The 20,109-nt window shown below is 31.9% G+C and overlaps 1 protein-coding gene across 1 annotated transcript; it reads left to right on the top strand.

The window, feature by feature from the left end:
* The first annotated feature begins 29 nt into the window (after nt 1-29).
* Nucleotides 30-14,345, top strand: LOC139519097 (uncharacterized). Its single transcript, XM_071310891.1, has 4 exons — nt 30-424; nt 7,482-7,774; nt 13,196-13,439; nt 14,022-14,345. Exons 1-4 carry the CDS (start codon nt 145-147, stop codon nt 14,306-14,308), a joined length of 1,104 nt encoding a protein of 367 aa, XP_071166992.1. The 5' UTR covers nt 30-144; the 3' UTR covers nt 14,309-14,345.
* The last annotated feature ends 5,764 nt before the right edge of the window (nt 14,346-20,109 follow it).

Below are 20,109 nucleotides of genomic sequence, written 5' to 3'. Positions count from 1 at the left end.
ATAACGGTTTTAATATTAAAGATCCTTTATGTCTTCATGATTCTCTCAACTGATAGAGGCTACTAGGAAGTAAAAGTAGTACAAGTAAATATTTATAAATCATTTATATTTACCAAATATGTGACAATACGACGGACCAAAGATATGGCAACTTTAATGAAAGTAAAACATTCTCAACTTGAAGTCGCTATAGATGAGGTTTTTAACGACTTGCTGACTAAAACACCTCATAAAATTTCAGCGCAGGGTGACAAAGTAGAAATGCTGGCGTCAGCGCTTGAAAAAAATCAGTGCTATATTGGAAGAAAAACACCAAGAAAAGATACACCTCTGAATTATCTCGGAAACATTTTTAGAATAATCAAGAAAAACAAGGATTGTAGAGTGGTTTTAATAACATGGCTTCAAACTGTAGACGCGTCATGTAAGTATTTTTAATCAATTTTAGTCATAGTTTATAGTTTCAATACACCAGTCAAAAGTCTTTTAAAGAAATAGAGACTATTTCATAATGTTCATACTTTGATATTCAACAATTTTTCAAGATGTGTGTAAACGTTCTTTTTCACATCCAGTTAACCATAAAATCTCAACCACACGTTCAGATTGAAAATTCACGTCGTGTTCTGATGATTTAGATTATATAAAAAATAGATAAATAAAAGGACGGTATTTTACCCTTTTAAGTTATTTGATTTCTTGTTAAATTGGAGAATAGCATGCCAAAAATAGACTAGTACATTAATTCTTTCCTTACATTTGATATGACATAATAATGACCTAACATAAAATTTAGTCAACTTATTGTATTTTTCTATACAATTTATTACCCCATACGTTCGAAATTATTTAATAGAGACTTTTAAAGTATATAAAAGAGAGTATGTTTTCAATCGGTTTTTATACAAAAAGCTGAAGAATTATTTTTTGTTTTTTTTTCTTTAGTTTAATAATCTCTTCATAACGTGCATATTAATATTTTAAGGGGATGCATATTAATGATCGGTCATATTTACTAAATTCTTTTGAATGAGTTCAATTCTTTTTTTTCTCGATTGAATTACTTTTTATAAATAATAAGTATTTTGATATGTCATATATTAATTAGATTGGAAGAAACAAAAATGGCAGTGAAAATAAAAATTCGACAGGACCAATCGAACATAGCAAGGGAAAAAAATCAGTTTTTGAACATTAGATTAGACAAAGCGTACCTGTGATGAACTCATAATCAGATGCTTGGTAAGGGAAAGAGGTAAAAAGTTATGGAGCAACTTATTGATTGAGTTTCATCACCATTAAAAGATATATCTAATTGAACATCACCCATATTCAGATACCATCTTTTAAAACTATGTGACCCACAAATAAAAACAAATTCTTAATGGTTATAGGCTTAAGCACTGTGGAAAGATCTTTGAATATTGTTTTTATCGGTTATATAATTGATTTTGTGAGAAATAAATCATAATCAAATAAGGTATTGCTATATAGTTAAGAACATTTATGATACTTTATTGTATCGGTACTTATAGCAAAAACTCAAAGATACCAAGGTAATATATGGTGGTATTGCACATGACAATGCTTTGCAACGACTATTTTGGTGTATTTACACTTAATGCGATAAGTTTACGAAAACATGATATATCTTTAGTTGAAATTTACCTGGAAGTAGCTTTGAATAATCGCCAATACTCTTATATCTTGTATTTATCATATTTTTGTGGAGTCTGCGACATTTTGACGCGGAAGCGAGACATAGAAATCCTACATTCCCGTGTCGATTGCTTCAAAATTTAGGTCCTCTCTCTTTTAAAGTTTTTTCAAAACATCAATGTATTTGGGTTCTTTGGGTTTTTTGTTGTTGTTTTTTTTTTTGGGGGGGGGGGGGCATTTCACAATAACATAAACTCAGAAGATACAAACAGAGGTGCAAAAGATACCAAAAGGACATTCAAAGTGATAAATCGAAAATAAACTAACAACACCATGGCTTAAATGGAAAAAAATACATCAATATATGTCAAAACTTCATAGAATTTCTTCAAATTTTTACATAAGCTTTTATTTGAATAAGAGATAATGTTTCAATCCTATTTATTGTACTAATTAAAGGACTTTTTGGGGGGTTAATTTTATACTGTCTTGGGTTACCACATTTTTAGACATTTCGAACTTTGTCAAACATTTTTTTAGTTTTATAGATCTTAAGCATAACAATGTTTTATAATAAAGAGACATTGTCTGAGGCAAATGTTTGAATGAATTTATAAATTTCTTTTATTTTTCAGTATTTTTAAGATGAACTTAACTTTTTGTAGTCAACATTTGAATGTTACTATCTTTTCAGACATTTTAATAACTTTTTTATATGCACTTCTGGTGTATTAAAAAAAAATAAACTGTTTTAATTTTACTGTTTGCAAAGGTACAATTTTTTCTAAATAATAGGGATGTTCTGGTACCTAACAGAAAACCCTGGTCGTTTTTTTGGCACGGCTTTTTTGAACTTTTGGTCAAATTCGTGTATTTGGTTTGGTGTTATATTTGTTATTCTCATAGGATTTTGTCTAATGCTTAGTCCGTTTCTGTGTGTATGTGTGTTACATTTTAATGTTGTGTCGTTTTTCTCCTCTTATATTTAATGCGTTTCCCTCAGTTTTAGTTTGTTACCCCGATTTTGTTTTTTTCCATGGATTTATGAGTTTTGAACAGCGGTATACATTTTGCCTTTATTACCAGTTGCCTTTATTTGGCATTATTATGATATGAAAATTGGACAGAGTTAACTTCAATATCAAGAATTAGCATCTGCAGAAAGCAATTAATTCTGTTGAGTTTTACGAATAATTGATTTTATTTATTGGTAGTCAAAACACCGGATTCTCTTTAAGCCTTGATGGTGTTGTTTTTTTTGTCTTTTTAACAGTTGTGTTTTTGGTTATTTTAAGTGATATTTCGTCCAATCTGCTGCCTCAAGCCATTTCCAACTGATATATATAGTTTGTTCTTATGTCCTTATGGTGTGATGTTACGCAATTGCCTTAGTATAGTGGAATGTTGAAAAGTCGCAAACACGTGCTAGCCTGTCACTTTATGCTCAAGCAAATTCGGGAGCAGGTTATTGAGTGATTGACGCTGGTTGATTACGGTAATATATGGTTTTTATTTGTTTATTAGTTTTACAAACGTCAGGTCGCTGGTTTTCTAGTTTGAATTGTTTAAAATTTGGCATGCATATTTAACTTTATAGGTTACTATACGCCTATCTATAGTTTCTTACATCAGCGTTATTTGGTCTTACGTAGATAGTTGTCTTTATTGGCAAACGGTCCGTGTAACACTTATCAATTCAAAGTTTAAAAAAAAAATGAAAATTTAGATTTTTGAAAGTTTGATCAAAGTTTCAAAATGTCAAAATTCTAAATTGTGTAAAGTTTTGAAATTTTGAAATGTTAACCAAATAACCAAGTATTAAAATTCTAAATATTGTTTTTAAATTTGATAGTTTAGAAATTTAATTTAACTTTAAACATATTAAACCTACTGTGCAATTTTGATTATTTCGCTTTTTGAAAGTTTGATTTTTTTTTAATTTTTGATTAAAATATCAAAAATAGAAAAGGGGTGAAAAGAGGGGTAGCTGTAAACACGGCTCTGATTATAATCAATCTTAGTTAGGAATAGCACGAAATATATGAAATAATTTTTAATTACAAAATAAATAATTAAAAGAAGAAGTAGTTTTTTTATAAAACATATTCGACATCACATGTGATAACAGTGTCCAGAAATTTTAAGGTTGTGCATTTTTAAAAAAAATATTTAAACCGGCATCAAAAAAGTTTATTTAAATCTCTAATATAAGGTTAGAGTTGGAGAAAAAAATAATTCAGAGCTATTTGGTGTCCCCAGTGCCAAACATTTAGAAGTAACAGTGAAAACTGACCAATTCGCAGTAGGCTAAATAGTATTATCCGCCTTTTTGACGTTCCGGATGAAAGTAGATCCAGAAAAAGCGCTTCGGTCGCATGCAACTTTAAACGTTTTGTTTTCTTTTTTATCAATTGCTTTGCCTTTTGTGATTGAATTTAGTTCCAAGCAAAGGAATACTTAATTTGTAGTGTCGCAAAGAACGTTGTGCTAGACGTGCTTCAGCTGGTATCAAGACCTAAATAAGTGTACTGGTTCAGTGATGGTTCAGTGATAATAGACGTCCCACTAAACTCCGAAATATAACAATGAACTAAAATTTAAATCATATAAGACAAAAAAGGCCAGAGGCTCCTGAATTGGGACAGGCGTACAAATACGTCGGGGTTAAACATGTTTGTTTATATCACAACTCTACACCTCTACATGTAGCCAATGAAGAATAAACAAACACACAACAATACGCACTTTAAAAGAAATCCAAGTCCTATGTCAGAATAGGAAACAGACTGTGAGAAACTAATCAAAATGACAATGATAATAAATTAACAAAGGACTACTTTATATAAAGTTAACAGTTACTGACATATGCCAGCTCCAGACCTCAATTTAACTAATTGAAAGATTACGTTTTCATCATATGAATAACAAGCACAATCCCTTCCTGTTGTATCTATTGCTAATTTGTTCCTGAACATTCATGAAATATTTGTCACTGGCAACAAAACACCGATAATTTAAAATAGGTTGTTTACATACAAATCACAAAGACATTTAGGATTCAACTCCCTCGGGCAAAGTAGCCCTTATAGATGGATTTTGACTGATGGTGTTTAACTTCACTTTGACCGAACACCGCTTCAGTTGTTTCGGTTCTAATTATATTTACTTGAGTTTTGAATATCCAGTTTTCAGCGTTCCGTAGGTGAATGCGTTACTTAAAATTCCGCTTTTTACATTGTACAGGTTTCTCGAGAGCAACATTGGTGTATGGCCAAAAATGGAAAAACCATGATGCAGCTGACAGCGTGGCACTCTTTTTACACGCCCCATTCTGACTGAACGTACCTGTGTTCTTTTACTTTACTTAAAGTTGATTGCCGTACGATAACTTAGAAATGCACAAATAACAAATTTAATACTAAAAAACAAAACCTTTTCCTTGCATTTGCTATTTAAAAACAATGGTTGATTTAGGGCTCCAAATGGAGCTACGTATATGATAAATACATTTACTTTTTACAAGCATCAGTCCAAACGTTGTCTAAAAGAGCAACCATTTAACTTCAAAAAGTGGAGAAAAAAAAGAATTTCGCGCTAAGCGTTAACAATGTTTTCAACGCTATTAATCAAATGATTTCAAAAATTTAAATTCAAAATTTAACACTATAAGGCATGGGGAAAATCTGAATTTAGAATAATTTTTTTGTCCTCTGCTTACGCAGAATATTTTTTGTCTTCAAATTGGGGATCAAAATATTTTTTGTGCCATTATTAAAGCCCCTCGTGGAAGTATCCAAGTAAAAAAAAGTGTCGCCTTAGTGACAATATTCATTTATAAGATTCCCCAAAAGATTACCATTTATCGCTGATCAAATGCCGACACCTACAAATTGATAGAGGGACGCTTACTGTACAGCAGCAACTATTACATAAGTCTTTTGTAGACGAAACGCGCGTCTAGCGCAAATACAAAATTTACATCCTGTTATCTATCATGAGTTTATGTAGATACCTTATAACAGTATCCTGGCTCCAAGCTACTAAAATTTGATCTTACTCTTATTTTAGAATTTGATAGATATAACGACATCAGATGTAAATATATAAAGAATTATTACTATGAGAGACCATCTACTTTTAAATTAGTTCAACTGTTATCTGTAAGAAATGTCAAAGAGCTAAACAACATGTATATTGTGTAAATCCAATAACCTGTATTTGCTTATGGAAATAAAGTATTATTATTAGTTTCAGTGTAAAAAAGATATTTAAAACCTCCCACATTCCAGACTAGCACAACGTTCATTGCGACACCATAAATTCAATCCTCCTAGCGTACCAATACTTGTAACTGAAATCATTGATACAAGGCACTATATATGATCTTCATGCAATCGATAAAAAATGAAAACAAAACGTTAAAAGTTACGACCGAAGCGCTGCTCTGGGTCTACCTTCTTCAGGAACGCTTACAGATTGAAATAAACAATTAATTTCCCCATAGGCGACAATGGTAGCCTTTTTCGAGATACAGACTTTAGAAAGTTGATTTTCTTAACGAAACCTTGCTAGAATCAAAGAAATGTTATTAGGACAGTATTTTTTGGTCCAAAACATATAGGTTCGCGTTGCTTTTCTTAGCGTATTTTGTACTTATCTCCCATGCCTATCAATTTTGCCCTTAAAAATACGTGTCTTGTCCTAGCGTTGAAAAGTCATCTCAGTGCATTTAGGGCTACGGAATAATTTTTATTTTGCCTTTTGTATAAAGCAGAGTGCACGAAGTCTCTAATAATAGAAAATAACGGGCGCACATATCGACCAATCAGGGTTAGCCATACTCTTAATTCTGAATACCATGTTATGCTCATAAAATGGCTGCGCCCATAAAATCTAATGGTGTATTGTAACCTATAACTGAACATTTAGGGCCAACAATTTATAAAGAACAGAAATAGTTGATAAAAAACGTTAAAGATGAGATCGTTGAAAATGTACATGGAAGGATACCGGTATATTCATCTGCCGACATGATTGTAGAAAGTAAGAAAGCGTAGAGCAAAACAGAAAAAATGAAATCAAATGATATAATACCAAGTGTATTGAGCCATTTTATTGCTTAAAGTTCAGTAGAAAATATATAGAAAGATACTCAAACTAGCCATACAATTTGACCTACTGCGAAATGATCAGATTTTACTGTTACTGTTGGGAAAACCAGCAAGTAAAATGGTCATTATCAGAGCCGTGCGTCTTGTTTTAAAATGAATTCTCTTCTTTTGAGAAATATTTATTTTGTCATCCATTTTTTCACCGCTTACAACTGTCTGCCGATTGTTTGATTTTAAAACATTATTTTTTAAGTATCAGTATGTTTTCATTTCATTTTGTTTCGTTTCGTTCCACTTTCATTTCCTTTCGCCCCTTTTCTATTTTTGATATCTTACAAAAATTTAAAAAATCAAACTTTCAAAAAGTGAAATAATCAAAATTGCACGTTGATCAAATTTCAAACTATCAAATTTAAAAACGATATTTAGAATTTTAACATTTTGAATCTTTAGTTAAAATTTCAAAATTTCAAAACTTTTACACAATTTGAAAATTTGATATTTTAAAACTTTGATCAAAATTTCAAAAATCTAAAATTTCAAAACTTTTTGAAATTTTGAATTGATAAGTGTTACACGGACCATATATGCCTCTTCGCTATCTTGTTTGGTAAATGAAATCAAACTATTTCATGTTGTTTTTAGGAATGAAAGAATGATAGTTTATACATAAATTTATATACATAGTATTTTGTATTTCTCTTTTTGTAGATTGTGCAAAACTTGTACTCAGGGAGAAAATCGAAGGAATCAAACTTCTAAAAGTTAAAGAAAGTAGCAAGCATGAAAAAATTGACAAAAACCAAGCAATAGAGTGGTTCAAAGAAATATGTGTGAAGCCGTTAGAAAATTCTGAAAAAAGCGAGCGTAGTTCTTTATTTCCCTCTATTCTAGAGGCATGTAAACAAGAATATGTGGAAGTGAACGATCGTGGTATTTATGGAGAAGATGACCTACAACAAAAACTTAAGTCAGCAATGATCAACAATGTTTTACAATCAAAGGTAAACAAACTTAAACTAATAGACTATAAATGGGCGATACTTAGTCTTCAAACGATTTCAACTTGACAGTGAATATAGGAATGCATTTAATATTATTTTTTGCTTAAAATTTCAAATATTGTGATTGGTATGTACGAAAAAAAAAGTTTAAAAAAAATCAAATATTAAGTCGATCTGGATGAAGGACGGGAATTAAAATGGTCACTGATGAAATGAAAATATTTTTGATAGAGACAGAAATTTTGCATTACAACAGCCAATAGACAGACTCTTGAAGATATTTTGTAAAATTATTAAATGTTTAAAACGTGCAACATTCTCCCCATTCTGATCAGACTTGTTTTCGCATGTATACATCCCTTACAGTTTTACAGACCTCTCTATTTAGTTGGGGTTTACTGACGGAATTATATGTATACTACTATTCCTAAGTCATCTTTGGGTTTTATCTTAAATATATACATTTAAGGAGTGCGGTGATGTGGATTCCTTGCATGTACCTAACATCTAACGCGGTTCCTGAGAATTTGTCATATTATACTGATTATGTCTTAAACCAGGGATTAAGTTACCATAAATTACCACACACATATACCTTAGTGAAAACTTTGAAATTTCTGAATATTCTCGTACATTTCTGATGTCACAATGCTTATTTTATTACGTCAGAATTGACAGGTCATTATAGAGTCGTGGCAATTATAGTTTGCCCTAAACATTTTCAAAACCCGTTTCGCTTTTTTAGGTTTTTCATTTATTTTCATTGTATTTTTCTGTGTTGTCCTAACCCAGAATTCATAAACTTAAAACTTGTTACTTTCAACTATCATACTCTCAATTGATTTATGACTTTCGAACATCGGTATACTACTGTTGCCTTTGTTTATATTTTGTATCATAATAGTTAGTCATTCTCAAATTGTATTGGAAAGGAAATGTAATGTTATTCGTCTTTGCATTTTTTAAATTTCCGACAATTTCAAAGTATCTACAACGGTTACTGTGTAATTTGAAACCAATATTCAATGTTAAAAAACTTCCTTGATAAACATTAGTATTTCGATTTGTTAAGATGATATAGATTGGTCAATACCGATGACTTTATATCTTTATCATTATCTCCAATTTAACAATTTGAACAAACCATTTCCTTGTTTAGGTCCCTAGAGGTTACTCTCGTAAGAAACTATGATTACACAAAATACCTACTGCACATTTTAACAAGACATTAGTGAGACTATTCTGCGACGCAAGTAAGAGGACGGCCATTTGGTTTCTTATGGGGTGTCGGCGACAGGAATATTTTGAAAATAAATATCACTAGTAAAATCGAAAAAAAACCCAGATCTACTAGTTAAATACAGGATGAAAATGTATATTCTTCCAAAACAAAGAACAGAAAATAATTGTGTACACAAATGAAAATATAAATATTATTCGTGAAGCTTTAACGGTCGAATATAATACTCCAATTTAAGCTGGGGTCACACATTCAAGAATTTTACTGCCGTCCTTGACAGGACCATTCCCGATTAAAATTTGTCAAAAGTCTGATCAAGATCCTGTGAATCGTGGATGGAAATTCAAATTTTAAGTAAAATTTGTTAAACAAATAATTTAATCACGACAACAATCAGATGTTGTTCGGGAAGCGTCAATATTCAACCATTTCCAAGCGAATTTATCCCGATAATCCCGTTCTCAATCCGCTTCTAATCCAATTTGTATCTTTGCCTGGTAAATTCGACCGAGTTTGTCAAGACTGCGTCCCGATTATACCGAATGTAATCCGACAGATATCACACAGTGACCAGACAGTTAACCGACGCTGATGGAAGTTATCCGTTCGAAGACTGTCGGCATACTCGGGATGATCAGGTACTGTTGGAACGTAATCCTATCAAGGGCCGCTCTATCGCATTGCAAACGGCTTTGTCTGGTCTCAGTATGTTGTATTCTGTAATTGTCGGGACTCTAACGTGGGTATCATTGGCGAATTGCGTATTAATAACGGGACTGTTCCGGAACGGTTTCGGCAAAAACGGTTCGCAATTGACAAGATCTGGATGCAATCTGGACTCAATCGGCAGAAAAATAGCAATGAAAAATTTCTCCAGATCATTCCCGTTCCACAAGACGACACCGTCAAGATTACACAGAAAATTGTTAGGTTTTTGATCCGATACAGCAGAATCTGTCACGACTTAGGCACGATTATAATCCGACTAGACAAAATCGGCTGAGTTTCCCCGAATGTTTACGGGACGCACCTAACTGTCGGGTGATTCGCCGATTTATTCGGACCCTTCCCGACCCGTAGAAATCTGTTACGAACTTAAACGACTTCGTTCAGACAATTATAGGACATTCCAGATAATTGAGGATAGTAATCCGACTTTTTTCACTCTTCGTGTCGTATCGCTGTCTGATCTCACACGGGAGCAATAATTGGTAATGTGTGAACCCCGCATTAGAAACAAGTTTTGACATATTATGGGAAAAAATCCGGTCCCTTGATTAATCCAATGGTCGTCCCCTATTTGCTTTACATATGATAGACTTCTGTTATAATGTCCAATAAATATAAGCATTGTATATCATCAATTAATAACGTTTATTTAAGGTAGCACAATACAAAGATTTTATACTTCCAATTCCCCAGTTTTAAAATGCTGTAACTTTCGTTATAATGCTTGAAAATTTATAAAAGTGGTATTTATGGATAGCTTACAGATTACTCTTTCAAATTAATGCAAAGTTAGTATTATACAACAATTATGTAATCAATTATAATGTTTACTGTGTGTACAAAATTTTCACTTTCTATTGAAACTAGCTTCTTCATGGATACCCCGAGAAGGTTAATTTTATTATATGTTGCTCCTATAGCCATTATCTACCAAATGGTGTCTCAGATTTTGGATAGAATGTATGGATCAAATTTTACACTTAGGGACCGGTCAAAATTTATCGTCACATAGGACCGGTGCAAAAAATAAAAACATTTAATAAAAGTTACAACCCTATGGCTTTCTGACTGAAAAAAAAATGATGTCCTATGCCAACTTAGTAATAAAAAAGTTGGTGTCCTATCCTACTTTTCCAATGTATTGTAAATAAAAGTATACTAATAGAGGCATTTAAAATATGTTGTCTTTATAATATGATCAAAAGCAACAGTTTCATGTTTTATTTTGTTGATTCACATACAATTAGACATGGCATTATCATAAATTATACTATGAATAAAGCATTGAAAAAAACGAAGACATTGCATATTGCAATCAAACCACAAATAGGCGTTTGTTAAACTGAAAATTTAATGAAGCTGCATGTATCTTATATAGAATTTTATCAATACCTTTAAATATTTATTATAAAAACAAGCTCCAGGAGAAACATGAAACTGAATAGCATTTGGTTTAACTCTCTATATATATTTTAACCTGAAGACCCATAGGTTGCCTTGGAATGTGTTTTTTTATTAGGAATGGTAATAATTGTTTGAACATTTTCCCATTTACAGAAAATGTACCTTATGTGACCCCCGAATGATTTTTGCTACTTTGTTGGTTAATGTTATGTACATGATGTATGTTTGTTGCACTTCACCATATAAGTGAAATTAAATTTTACAGCAAAACAACAAAAAACTAAATGACATTGGATTCAATAAGCTTGATATATATCTAAGATAGCGGCATTGTTTAATGAAAATCTAAGTTAAATTTAAAAAGTTATGAAAAAAATTAAAGTTTACTATCTCTATTTTGTTCGAACTGCAAATTCTAGCTTTTTTGAAGTAGATTAATTTAATTCTTGAATTTGACAGCAATACAACAAAAAAACAAAATGACCTGGGTTTTAGTAAGCTTAATATATATCTAAGATAGCTGCTTAGTTTGATGAAAATCCAAGCTGATTTGAAAAAGTTATTAAAAAAATTGAAGTGTACTATCTCTATTTTGTCCGAATTGCTATTCCTAGCTTTTTTTTACCAAGATTACTTTAATTCTTAAATTTTACAGCAATACACAAAATCTAAATGAAATGAGATTCAGTAAGCTTGATATATATCTAACATTGTCCAAGATAGCTGCTTAGTTTGAGGAAAATCCAAGTTGATTTGAAAAAGTTATTAAAAAAATTAAAGTGTACTATCTCTATTTTGTCGGAATTGCAAATCCTAGCTTTTTTTTTACCAAGATTACTTTAATTCTTAATTTCTACACCAATACAACAAAAAACTAAATGAAATGGGATTCAGTAAGCTTGATATATATCTAAGATAGCTGCATAGTTTGATGAAAATCCAAGTTGATTTTAAAAAGTTATTAAAAAAATCAAAGTGTACTATCTATATTTTGTCCAAATAGCAAATCTTAGCTTTTTTTTACCAAGATTACTTTAATTCTTAAATTTTACAGCAATACAACAAAAAACTAAATGAAATGAGATTCAGTAAGCTTGATATATATCTAAGATAGTTGCATAGTTTGATGAAAATCCAAGTTGATTTGAAAAAGTTTTTAAAAAAATTAAAGTGTACTATCTCTATTTTGTCCGAATTGCAAATCCTAGCTTTTTTTTACCAAGATTACTTTAATTCTTAAATTTTACAGCAATACAAAAAAAACTTAATGAAATGGGATATAGTAAGCTTGATATATATATCTAAGATAGCTGCATAGTTTGATGAAAATCAAAGTTGATTTGAAAAAGTTATGAAAAAAATTAAAGATGCCTATCTGAATTTTTATATAATAATTTTTATTTTTACATATTGTATATATTATACCCGCTTATTTCGAGTTTTGTTATAAATATTAATAAAAATTATTTCAAAGTAATCGTTTGAAAAAAACTTGTGTCCTATGGATATTATCTGTGAAAAAAGTGATGTCCCAACAAAAGTGATTCAGCAAAAAAGTATCTGTCCTACTGCACTTTGCACCGGTCCTATGTGTAGTTAAATTTTGACCGGTCCCTTAATCAAACTTTATCTACTTTTATGTGGTAAGGATCTTTACACTTATTACAGATTTATGAGGGAATGGAATACGACAGCGATAATTTATGACACACTTTTGTAGCTCCTGCTGTGCTGATTAAGATAACTTAATAATTTCTTGTGTAGTTATAGAGATGATATTGATAAATTCATTCAAGTGAACTGACCAAGATATTGCCATTAATTGCATAATAATTGATTACATAATGATTACATAATGCTTGCATAACAAATATATTGCAGTCATTTAAAAGATTATTTTTTATCTATCTATATATACCTCTTTTATTAATTTAAATGCAGTCTTAAGAAAGTCACAGCATTTGAAAGGTTGCATGTTGGAAGTAAAAAAATCTTTGTATTGTGCTACTTTACTTGCTGTTTATCTATTGTTGGTGGGTTTTTTTTAGATTTTGAACGAATGTCTACCAGGAGGTACCAGTTGGAAGGAGTATGTAGAAAATAATAAAGTTTTCACATCCGGGCTACCATTTTGTCTACTATACGCCTCTGACATATTATCTGTAAACATTCGTGTCCTATGTTTCCCATCCTGTGAGGAGGTCAACTTTTATGGCGAAAAAGCAGATGTAACGCTTCAGCTTGGTTTATTGGGAAATGATTCGTTTGTCCCCTTGATAAAAGTCACTAAAGGTTTGTTCGTATTTTTACTACGTGATTTATTAGTAGTCTACATGATGGGTGATTAATACCTTCAAATAGCATTATCGTTTTGATTATGAGCGGTACAGTTTATTGTGCAGTACGCGAATATGTGTGACGGTTCATGTCAAATTTCATTTGTTTGCTTAAATAATTATAATTTTTTCTATTCACTTTTTTTCTGTAAGTATAGCGATATTGGCTTCATTTTTACAAGTATCGAGGTAATTTTTTAAATTAACGATTAATTTAGGCTGTTAAAAGTGAGCCGATACAATAAAAATTATGCACAATGATAAAGGATGCGGCTTATATTTCATCCACCTTACAACTAATATGAACAGAGCTTTAAACGAGTGTTCATAATGCTAGCGACATCTGAAATGGATAAAATGCCGAGTGTTAGGAGTTTATGTTTATTTCTTCATTCCAGTGTTTAAGGCCTTTTAGAGTTCAAAACTAAAAGAAGGTAAAAATCCGATGATATTGTGAGATTCTTACCACCGGGAATCCCCTCTGACTCCACGTGTAAATGTTTTATGTATTGTAATACAATTCTTTTTATTTTAACAGAAGATGGCGGACAAATACAGAGACTGGAACAAACGATTTCTCATCTGAAGAAGGAAATTAAAAAATTGAAAGAAATGAAAGTGGAATCAAATAGACAAAAACGGTCATTAAATGAGAAAATCAATAAAGCTGAACATGCTCTACATGTCAAGGAAGAAGAATACAAACAAATAATAGAAAACATGGCTAAAGATGCACAGGACAGCATTCAAAAGGTAGCACGAGAAGTCGCAGAAAAAGTTACAAAAGAGTTGACTGCAAAATTTGCAAAGCAAATGCTTAAGTAACTCATTTTTACGAAAATTATTATATCATCTACGTATATTTTGTGTTTGTGTTCTTTTCCATTTTCCCGAATAGTTCAATTATGGCTATTTATCATGTTTTCAAAAAAGGTTCATCCAAAGGTACCAAGACCTGATTAATAAATATTCCGTATCAACTTCACAAATAATACATTATGGTCTTAGTGTATAGATTCTTCGTACTGGCGTTGTTTATCGTCATGATAACGTGTTATATTGTTCTTTTATTTGTTTTTTTTTTATTTATAATTTATATATACTTTTACTGTTTGGTTTGTTTTCGGTGATATCCATTTGACGTGGCTCGATACTTATACATCCCGTCAATGTGTTGTTTGTATTATCTTTCATTTTTGCTGGTGTGTTTTGTACGTGTGACTTTTTGTGTTTCTTTGGTATATATGACGTGGATCTGTACTTTTAAAAATCGCGCCATTATGTTATTGTTCTATCATAATTTTGAAAATACTTTGAATAAAAAAATTATTTTTTATCGTTTCCTGTGTGGCGTGAACATTCTGACGTCAAACACGCAACGCTACACTAGAGTTGATGTGAACCTTGCCATTCAGTCACAGGACTTCAAATATTTCAATCCTTTCTGGTTGATTTGAAAAATATGCAAGTATGCAATGAATGTGGTTGTTAAATTTGATAGATGCTTTTTGTGCTACTTTGTTAAAATTTGTTGGTTTTTGTTCTAATTGAGATTGTGACACGGGGATGACTGCTGTACCCCTGTTTTGACAATTTTACTTATTATGTTTGTTTTGTTCACGCATCGTTGTAAATATAAAGATATTTGATGCGACAGTCATACAAGTGAGAGTCTTAGCGCTATAAAACAAGGTTCAATTCACCATTTTCTACATTTAAAAATTGATTCGAATTGGCTAATTCGAATTATCCAATTCGCATTAGAAACACATTTTTGTAAATACGAATTAAAAGTTAACGTCGTTTGACAGTAAAGCGAATTTGGCGGGCATTGCAATTCGAATAAAAATTGACGTTAGGACGAAAAACGTTTCGAATGCGAATTAAACTAATTCGAATTAGTTAATGTGAATCGAATTCGAATTACGTGCGAACTCAGCATAACAGTCGTGTCTATTCGTTTGGTGTGATTTATAATTTGATTTTGCCATTTGTTTAGGGACTTTCCGTTTTGAATTTTCCTCGAAGTTCAATATTCTAGTAATTTTACTTTTTAATACTATCAGTAATTGCGAGATGTATGACATTGTGTTTTTGTTTTTTGGTTGTCGTTATTTGCACCATTTAACTGTCAATCTAGGCTGAAGTTTTCTTCCTACTTGTTATTTGTGTTTGTGTTTTTTCTGTAGATTGTTGTTTTACTTGTAGAGATTAACATTGGGAGAGTATACATCTATTTAATCCCACCAAAAGGCAACCAAGTCCGGTACCTAGTCAGTTGTTGTCTTATGAGTTATATATACTTATGCTTTTGGTTAATTTGAATTTTTTGCGATAATGGTATTTCTATGAAATTATTAATTTTTTTGGAGTCAATAATGACTTCTTGATATATTATTTTTTTCATTTGTGCTGCTTCGTTGACATTCACTTCACACATCGTTTCATTCATATTCATTAAATTCGTTAGATGATGACGATGATGGATGGCTGTTAACTCCCATTGGAAAATTAAATGCATCTATTTAGGAAATAAACTCATCATAGATACAAGGATTAAGTTTTGTGTTTACGTCAGACGCGCGTTTCTCCTACAAAAGACTCAGAAGGAAGAGAACAGGTCAATATGTTATGAATATGTATAAAAAGTTAAATAACAAAATACCGAACTCCCAGGAAAATTCAAAACGGAAAGTCTGTCATCAAATGGCAAAATAATAAGCTCACACATATCAAACGAATGTCCTTATTAGTAGAAAATTGTAAATCAAACCTGGTTTTATATCTAGCTAAACCTCTCACTTTTATGACAGTCGCATAAAATTCCATTATGTTGACAACGATGTGTGAACAAAACAAACTGACATAATAGGTGTACAGCATTCAACATCATGGTATAATCGTAATCATTATAAAAACAAACAAATATGTCAACATGGAAACAAGAAAATTCATACAGAGAAAGCACATCAGCAAATACGAAGATAAAAATACAAAAATTCACCATAGCAGAATAACACAATGACGAGATGTATTAGTAACGAGCCCCGTCAAATAGACAAAATCAAAAACAGGCTTAACAGTAAATGTAATATACACAAAAACAAAGAAAAGAATACTATAAAACGTTATAAAGATGAAAACAGCATGAGTACCTAGAATCTACACTCCAAGACTTTAATTGTATATTATTTGTGAAGTTGATACGGAATATTTATCAACAAGGTCTTGGTATCTTCTGATGAAGAAAAATGACGAGACGTTCTTTGACATACCCCTGGTTTATCAACTTTCTACTCAAACACTCGTCACGTTTTACAAAGTCTGAGTAGCAGCTAAAGTTCTTGAATACTGAATAAAATGGGAAATGTTTACTATCAAACTTGGTATATTGCTACTAAGCTGGGAAGAATTTATAAATCAAAATTAAAATCGTCTCGTAGATTCTGGTACTGAGTTGACCGCGCATGTAAAATGCAAGGTATACGTCTACAAATGAGCCAGGGGAGCCGTGTCCGTTGTTTCTTTAATTCCTAGTTCTGGAGGATATACTTATGTAATCCATCAAGAAAAAAATTAATTGTTAATGGAGAGAACATAATCAATATATCTCAACTTGAAATTAAATAATCTGGTTTCTTTTATTTACTTGTTTTTGACTAGTGTCTGAAGGAACTCGGACTCATATAGAAATAAGAAGAGGTCGGCAATGAGAAGCGCACAGTTCGTTCCCATAAGAATGCCAACAATATTTTGAAAAAGTTCAAATTCCATAAATATGTTGTGAATAAACATGAACTCCAGCATACTGATCACTTGTTCCCCTGTGTAGCATGTTTTACCACTTTTTGTAGGCTTTAAACAAAAAAAGCCGTATATATATATTATATATATATATATATATATCCCAAAGTCAGTAACAAGATTATATCGTATGCTACCATTTTTATGTTGAAAGCATTTCGGATAAATTCTTTGGGGCGATTTTTCAAATCATTTAGGGAATGGTAGTTTATTACCGACACGATGAGAGGGATTGTTAACGTCACAGTCTTTAAAAAATGAGACCGAAGGAAGACGTGTCAACGTAACCGGACCCATTTCTGTCTCTGCAAGCTGACAAGTGAGGACGAGACTACCGGGGCTGTCAAACATCGGAAAAGACTTTAGGATAAGGGTGCAGTTTTTAAAATAAAGCTAACGACTTGAGATGCAAACATTCGCTAAAAAAAGGTATATTCTTAAATTCCATCATCTACAGAAAAATCGTATATGCAATAAAGACTTCAAAGTAACTTTGGTACATTTTCTCTATATTCATACATGGTTATGTCCAGACAAGCTCATAATCAGTTAGCATTAAAATATACATCGTAATGAAACAACATATAAATATAGCTAATTGGACAAAGGAGAATGACAATTTTGTTGATAACGACTTTAAACCAAGAATATCCTATAAGTTCTGTATAAACGGTCGTGTCTTATATAAGTGATATCTACACAGCCTCTGGCCTTTGTTAGTCTTGTATTATTTTAATTTTAGTTTCTTGTGTACAATTTGGAAATTAGTATGGCGTTCATTTTCACTGGACTAGTATATATTTGTTAAGGGGCCAGCTGAAGGACGCCTCCGGGTGCGGGAATTTCTCGCTACATTGAAGAGTTGTTGGTGACCCTCTGCTGTTGTTTTTTATTTGGTCGGGTTGTTGTCTCTTTGACACATTCCCCATTTCCATTCTCAATTTTATAACATATTAAGTCTTCGCGACAGCAAGTTTGGACTGTTTTTTTATTTTCATTTTTATTTTTTGTGATGAGAGTATAGCTTTCAATAACTTTGTTTAATAAAAATAACACTTTATGAATGTGTTACTTCCGAAGCAGTTTCTATCTGCATTTACTCATCCCTTCAAACCATAACATTCAAAGTCAATGATGTGGAGTTTAAAACTCGGACCCATATGAGATCTTATGACTACAAGGGACTTAAAACAAATAGCCAAATCCTGTTTCAAGTCAAATTTGCCTGCGAGAATTTAACATTATCTAAATATATGAACGAAGAACTTATGAAGGACTTGTGATATATCATATCTGAACTGAAGCACTATAACTAATGAATCGAAGATATCCTCGTGGACTAGTAATTACAGTTCGCACTTTATAGATGTGTTGCGTTCGATACGCCTTTCTGGGTCATTCTCCAACACGCTCACAACACGCTCAAAATCAAGGATAAATAAATACTTACAAGCGATAGGAGCTATATGTGTTCATAACTGACATATAGAAATTAACTAAATCCATCTAAGATCATATTTTGCTGGGGAAGTTGGAACATTGATAAACTCAATATATTTTCTATTTTTTCAACAAAGAAAAACCTTTCCACATTTGATTAAAATAGTACTGGTACTTTTTCTCGGTCTCATTAACAGCACATTATTGCCTGTTGGAGACAACTTATTGTCAAAGCCTTGGCTCTTTTGAATATTCATGATCGACAGGAAAAGGTTCTGAGATGCTGAATAAGGACAATATTTTTTTTCTGTCGATCGCGTATTTGGTCAATTCAAAGATTATATTGTTATAATCATTCAAACAAAGGGATTGAATAAAACCTCATCCTATATAAATCCTTTTCCATTAGCCAGTGGCGGATCCAGGGGGGGGGGGGGGTTCCGGGGGTGCGCACCCCCCTTTATTTTTGCCGATCAATGCATTTGTATCGGGACATATGTTTTGCACCCCCCTTTGCCCTGGTGCCCTGGGTTAGCACCCCCCCTTTCGAAAATTCCTGCATCCGCCCCTGTTAGCTTAGGTCTGAACCCTCAATATAACAATGTGTCTTCTTGAATTACTGATATCTCAGTTTTGCATCAGTGGTTTTTTTTAAATAATGCATAAAAAAACAGAAGAGAACATGTAATACCACATTTTAAACTCAATAAGGAGTATTGATTGTTTATTTGGGAATGAAAGATACCAGGTACACTATAATAGTGACTATTTACACGGATTTCATGAACACCTTTCGGATGACGTTCCACATTGAAGACTCTTAGAAAATTAACTATGGCATAGGTAACACAAAATTTTTAATAGTGAAAACACATTTAGACTATGCTAATTCAGTACGTGTCCATTCAAAACAATATAAATAAGTTTAAATAGAGAATGACAGCACGACAAATACCAGGCTTCATTTAATTTAGTCTTAGATGCATGGTTTTTCTTATTATTTGTTAGTGTCTTTGAACTAGATGTTAGTAACTGCGAGTATTCTCAGATATGTACCTAGTGTCTATTTGTTTTGGAATCCTGACTTTGGGACAGGCGCTAATTTGCGGCGGGGTTAAACATGGGATCCTGGCCTGACTTTGGGCCAGACGCAAAAATGCGGCGGGGTTAAAAATGTTTTTTTGAGATCTCAACCCTTCAAACATGTTTTTTTTCTAAAAACGTTGATGTAAATTTGGTACAATTTCTCTATCATCAATCATACATGTACAAGTGTATGATCAATTAGCATTTAAGTATACATCGCAATGAAACGACAGAGACATGTATCAACTGGACAACCTAGAATGACAATTTTGTTGAAAAAGAAATCAAACCAAGAA

This window comes from Mytilus edulis, chromosome 4 (genome assembly GCF_963676685.1).
Source record: "Mytilus edulis chromosome 4, xbMytEdul2.2, whole genome shotgun sequence".
Taxonomy (NCBI): Eukaryota; Metazoa; Mollusca; class Bivalvia; order Mytilida; family Mytilidae; genus Mytilus; species Mytilus edulis.
Note: the sequence above shows the minus strand (reverse complement) of the source record. Positions and strands in the feature narration are given on the sequence as shown.

What these genes read in the sequence shown, in the direction of transcription:
- LOC139519097 (XM_071310891.1), top strand. Translation starts at nt 145, where the DNA reads ATGGCAACTTTAATGAAAGTAAAACATTCTCAACTTGAAGTCGCTATA. An exon ending in ACAATGTTTTACAATCAAAG is followed by an intron (nt 7,775 to 13,195) that starts GTAAACAAACTT and finishes GGTTTTTTTTAG; the next exon opens with ATTTTGAACGAATGTCTACC. An exon ending in CTTGATAAAAGTCACTAAAG is followed by an intron (nt 13,440 to 14,021) that starts GTTTGTTCGTAT and finishes TTATTTTAACAG; the next exon opens with AAGATGGCGGACAAATACAG.